Source organism: Mus caroli, chromosome 6, assembly GCF_900094665.2.
Source record: "Mus caroli chromosome 6, CAROLI_EIJ_v1.1, whole genome shotgun sequence".
Classification (NCBI taxonomy): Eukaryota; Metazoa; Chordata; class Mammalia; order Rodentia; family Muridae; genus Mus; species Mus caroli.
In genome coordinates, this window is record NC_034575.1 from 81,615,793 (window position 1) to 81,621,125 (window position 5,333).

Below are 5,333 nucleotides of genomic sequence, written 5' to 3' on the forward strand. Positions count from 1 at the left end.
CNNGGNCNNNCNNNNGNANNANNNGNNCAGGCCAAGACATCCTGAGAGGACAGGAGTGTGACAGCAAGCTGCTCACTGCCCTAGCAACTCCCCAGCAGAGGGGACAGCTGTGCCACGGCCTGGGCACTTGGAAGTGACTTAAGAGGGGCAGAGGTGTTGAACTGNGGCTGAGTGTTGGGTGGGGTGAAAGGAAGGCCATCAGACAATGAAGCAATGGTTTCAATAACTAGCAGCCATGATGCCAGAGAGAGGCAGAGTGAGGTCAGGAGCTAGGAGGGGCCGGGACAACAGGATTGGGAGGGACTGGGNAGTCCATTTAGGTAGACATGAGGCTGAAGGTCCAGGAGGTGATAAGGCCAAGGAAACAGGTGTGAAGGCCCAGGGCTGTCACCCTAGCTACTCAAGAGGTCAAGACAGGAGGATCATCAAGTTGAAGGTCTGCCCGGACAGCTTAGTGAGACTGTCTCAAAGTAAAAATACAAAAAGGCCAGGCATGGTGGTGCAGCCTTTACTGCTTGCATGGGGAGGGGAGGCAGAGGTGGATGGGTCTCTGTGAGTTTGAGGCCAGCCTGATCTAAGTTCCAGAGCACAGTCAGGGCTACACAGACAAACCCTGTCTCATAAAGGTCCGGGTAGGGTAGGGGGTGGAGCCTGGAAGCATAGCACTTAAAGCACTTGGCTTAATCCCCAGTACTGGGGGAAAAAATCATGGTGACCTCCACGTGGTCCTGAGAGGTGGTCTACAGTGAAGGCTATGCATGACTGAGCAGATGGGATGATGTGGGCAGCAGGAAGAGTTAGAGTGAAGTCTGTATCTCCAAGATAAGTCTCTGAGGACTCACATCTATTTTAAGCTACCATCTAAAAAGTCAAAAGACAAGACNGCCGAATTCAGGAAGTGAAGTCGCGCATACAAGAGTGGTATCGAAACCCTGTCTGCGCTCTGCCTGTCTGCGCTCTGCCTGGACCCCAGTGGGAGGCTCACACACACACACACAGCTCTTGGTGACATTGTGGGCCAGCACAGAACAGTAGCCATCCTGTGCAGCTAAACAGTTGACACTAAATGCTGCCAGGCCTGGAGTACTTCAGAAACACTAAATGAGCCAAGGCAAAAACTCTGTCTGCCCCTGTACTGGCATATGCTGGTTAGAGCAACAGGAAATAGTTATATTGCCTGCTAGAAGCTACAACAATCCCAAGACACCCCCCAAGAATTAGTCTTGTTGGTTTTTCTGAATTGGAGAGACTCTCATCTAGTCCCTGCCCCTGTCTCCCCCAGGTGTGTGCAATTTCCCCCAGCTGCAGGGTCTTTGGAGGAACCGGAGTAAGAAGAGCACTCCACCCGTGCAGCCACGAGAGGGCTGTCATCCGTGCGGAGACTTTTTGGTGGAACGGCTTGTTTGGGGTGACCCACACTCTATAAGTAATCCTCACCCATGTTCTATAAGTAAGCCCAATAAACACCATGGTTCAGCAAGCTAGATTCTGGTAGCACTACTTGGTACACCACAGATGCCCCTTCTGGGAGGAGCAAGCATCTGTCTGCATCACCACAGGAAGAGTGCACTCAGTGCTGCCAACTGGACTGTCGGCGGATAGGCTGTAGCCATACCCTGCAACCCCAAACCCCCATTGCTCACTGTTAAAATGAAGCAGGGCCTTAGGGGTGACAGGGGTGGCTGTGAGCACCAGCATCTCCAGTCCCTTCAGGCCTTCTCGGCAGACCTCAGCCGCCACCTCCTGGGTAATCTCTGACACGTGGTCCAGCTCCAGGACCTGCAGCCGCATACAGTTTCTTGCTAGGAGAGGAAGAAGATAGGCCTGGTGACAAAGTCCCTGGCCCCACTGCCCAACCACCCAAGCTGCAGCCCTCAACGCTCGTGGGACTTCACAGGCAGCATCTCACCCTTGCCTGCTTCTTGCCTACACACTCCAACCCCAAGGAAAGACTCACCAAGTGATGCCAGGCCCTGTACCCCACANCCGGCACCACCTACNCCTAGGGCCCGGAGGTGGGGCCAACAGCGTCCAATCATCTGCAGGCAACGGTTGCTGAACCGGGTGGGCTGCTGGCTGAAGAATGGAAAATGGACAGTGGTCAGGGAGGCATCGCACTCCCAAGTGTGAGAGTCCACGGAGGATTCTTTTCATGCCTCAGGCAAGTGCCTTGCCAACAACCCAGCTGGCTTTTTAAGTCAGAAAGTAGCTCATCTCTGACTCTGTCCTCTCCCCTCTCGCTACCTCGGGCAGCTGCAGATTCCAGAGCCACCCAGAGCTGTAGACCAGAGCCCCACCCTGGTCTCCATTCACCCTGCACCTGGTGACCAACTCCTCATCGGGCACCAGGTAGTTATCAAGTGTGTGTTACAGCCACACTGTGGAATGCAAGGTGACAATGAAGACACAGTTCCACCCTTAAGAGCACACCCTGGTTTCTCCAACAACATTTAGCATCTGACCTTTATCTGCCGCTGTCACCTACCCTTGAACTAGAAGCCATCCTCCTGCCTCAGCCTCTCAAGTGCTCAGATTACAGACCACACCTAGTTTTTGATAACTTTATTACTTTTTTTTTCTTGTTGTTTAGATTTTTTTTTTTTAAAAGAAGTGTCTTATGCAGCCCAGGCTGAGTGACTTCAAAGTCATAGAGCTGAGAAACCCTCTTGCTTCACCTCCCCAAGAGCTGGGATGACAGGTGTGTACCACCATGTCTGGCTCAGTAAGTTTGCTAAAACTGACAATCGCCCCAATAGCTACCTAGTACTTTCTAGATGAGATGCATAGGCCTGCGTCTCGTCCCCCCACGCCCCCCACCCCGAGACAGGGTCTCTCTGTGTAGCTCTGGTTGATATGGTAACCACTCTGTAGACTAGGCTGGCCTCGAACTCAGAGACCCACCTCCCCTGCTTGTGGACGTTGTACATCGTGGTGCGCACTAGGCTCCGCACCACGATGTACAACGTCCACAAGCAGGCTCGCCTGCCCTACTCACTGCCAATCTCATCCCTCAACATTCACTCAGGCATCAGTATCTCTGTCATCCGACATGCCCGTGGTAGCAAGGACACAGAAACGGACATTCACAGTCTGCCTTGAGAACCAAGTCTAGCAGAGGAGCTTGAAGTACAAATTGCTACAGAATAGAAGCTATCAAGGGTCAGGATNGGGGGGGGGNGCGCACTGGGAGCCAAGTAGGGACCACAATGGCAGACTCAACAGTGATAGTGTGGGAGGAGCCGGCACTCTGGGGAGAGCACTGGGAAGGTCAGGGTCAGCACACAGACAACCTGGTAATGTGAGGAAGTCCCAAGCAGAGCAGGGGATGATTCACACCCTGCCTTCTCCCACGACAATAGACTTATTCTTGTTTTGAGATGGAATCTTGCTAAGCTGCTCACAGAGGTCTCAAACTCACAATCTGAGCACTGGAGTAGCTGTGACAACAGGTATGTGATACCGTTCCCAGGATCTTCTATGTTATTACTGACTTCCCTGACCTGCCTATACTATGTCAGAATATTGTTGCCTGAATGCGTATTTAAAAAGTATCTATGGATAGGATGCCGCTGAGCCAGTAGTTACAGCTCTCATAATCAACACTGATTCACAGGGTTGAGTGGCAATGCCAGGCTGTTAGGATGGCTCAGTGGGTAAAGTCACTTATCACCAAGCCTGATGACATAAACTTGATTTCAGAGACTCACATGGTGAAGGGAGGGAGGGAGAGAGAGAGGGAGAGGAGGAAGGAAGAAAGGGCTCCTATAAGTTGTTTCCTAACCTCCACACACATACCTAATTCCCATGCCAAAATATGTCATAAAAAAATTTTAAGTGGCACTGCCAGCAAGCCAGAGTAAGACTCCAAGTTTCCTATTACAGCCCTGCTCCTAATTAGCAACACACTGATCAGTAACAGCTCGGTCCTCAGCCCCAGGCCAGGCCACTGCTGTTCTCTCCTTACCCACCCCTTTGCTTAGACTTACCAGGGGTGAAGTGGCGCCACCTGGAGGGAGACAATGTCTCTGCAGCCTGCACCCAGAGCCCAGATCACCTCATGGCCGACGGGGTCTGTGGCACTCCTGTGGAAAAGCCGAAGCTGAAGTAGCCTCTGTTCCCACTAAGAGGCAAGACCATGCGGTGCCTAAGGACCTTGGGAGCCCAAGGCACACAAAGGGTGAGCTGAGCTTCCGGAAGAGAGGACCCACCTGTAAGTGACAGCCTGCAGGGCACGGCAGTAGCAGCTGGCCAGCCAGAGGGACCGGTCAGTGAGGATGTTGGGGCAGTGGGAGATACGCAGGATCAGCAGGTTCCCACCAGCTGCCTTCAGCAGGGACTCCAGCCCTGCTTCAAGGCAGCCCCTGGGGATGACCAATAAGGTCAGGGAATTGCTGGTGGTCACTTCCTCGTCTGGGAAGCATCCCCAACCACCCACCCACCGACCCACCGACCACCGCAGGCCTCACCGGGTGCTGCGGGCATACTCCTCCTTGCTTTCCTTCTTCCCCCGCTGCCGGGGCTTCAGGTTCTGTAATGTTAACGAGTGAGCCTGGGTGCACCACTGAGCCAACATCGCCAGGAACTGGGAAAAAAAATCAAGTGATATGAGCAGAGGTCTGAACTGGACTGACTGGCTGGTGATGGGTTAGCCCTGAGGAGGAGGCACTGTGACAGCATCTTGGGGAACCGGGGCCAAAGGGGTTACTAGTCTTGGGCCAGTTCTGCTGCACAAAGTTGGGCTCCCAGGAGGGCAGGGGCAGGCACCTTGGAACAGACTCGGGCATTCTCAAGTAGCACTCTCGTCCAGACAGCGGGATGGCGGGCCACAAAGCGCCAGTCCCGGCAGACCTCTGCTGCATGGAGCAGTGTCCGGGTATCCAGGTAGGTGAAGATACAGAAGAGGGCAGCTCGCATCTTGAGGATTTCTGGGCTGATAACCTCATTGGAGCGTGAGGGGCTACCTCTCTCCACCCGACGGCCTCGCCCGCTGCCTCCTTCAGGGCGTGCTGGAGAACAGCAGGGTCAAAGGAGACAGTGGAGAGTAAAAGACCAGTCAGGGTTGTGGGCGAGGAGCCAGCGAAGGGCAGGACCTGCAGGGGTGAGTATGAGACCTCCCACACCACTGGGGACTAGCCTCCTGAGAAGNCAACATGGCCTCTGCCGTCCCTTTCTTTACAAGTACCCCACATTTTGCTGATTGGAAAAGGGAGTTGTCTATTGCTTTGTCACATGCCCCAAAACTTTGCAGACAGGGTCTCATGTATTCCAGTCTAGCTTTGAACTCAAGCCCAGGATGGCCTTGAATTTCTGTTGCTCCTGAATTTGCTGCCCAA

At 53.6% G+C, this 5,333-nt stretch overlaps 1 protein-coding gene across 2 annotated transcripts in view; it reads right to left on the reverse strand.

Annotated features, from left to right (window-relative positions):
- Fbxo41 (F-box protein 41) overlaps positions 1 to 5,333 on the reverse strand; it is a 34,285-nt gene that overhangs the window by 3,791 nt on the left and 25,161 nt on the right. For both annotated transcript variants that reach the window (XM_021165330.1, XM_021165328.1), the window contains 6 exons: positions 4,765 to 5,006; positions 4,467 to 4,582; positions 4,209 to 4,361; positions 3,987 to 4,082; positions 1,958 to 2,076; positions 1,644 to 1,802 (listed from right to left, as the gene is read on the reverse strand). In XM_021165330.1, coding sequence (XP_021020989.1) covers positions 1,644 to 1,802; positions 1,958 to 2,076; positions 3,987 to 4,082; positions 4,209 to 4,361; positions 4,467 to 4,582; positions 4,765 to 5,006 — 885 coding nt within the window. The remainder of the gene's footprint in view (positions 1 to 1,643; positions 1,803 to 1,957; positions 2,077 to 3,986; positions 4,083 to 4,208; positions 4,362 to 4,466; positions 4,583 to 4,764; positions 5,007 to 5,333) is intronic.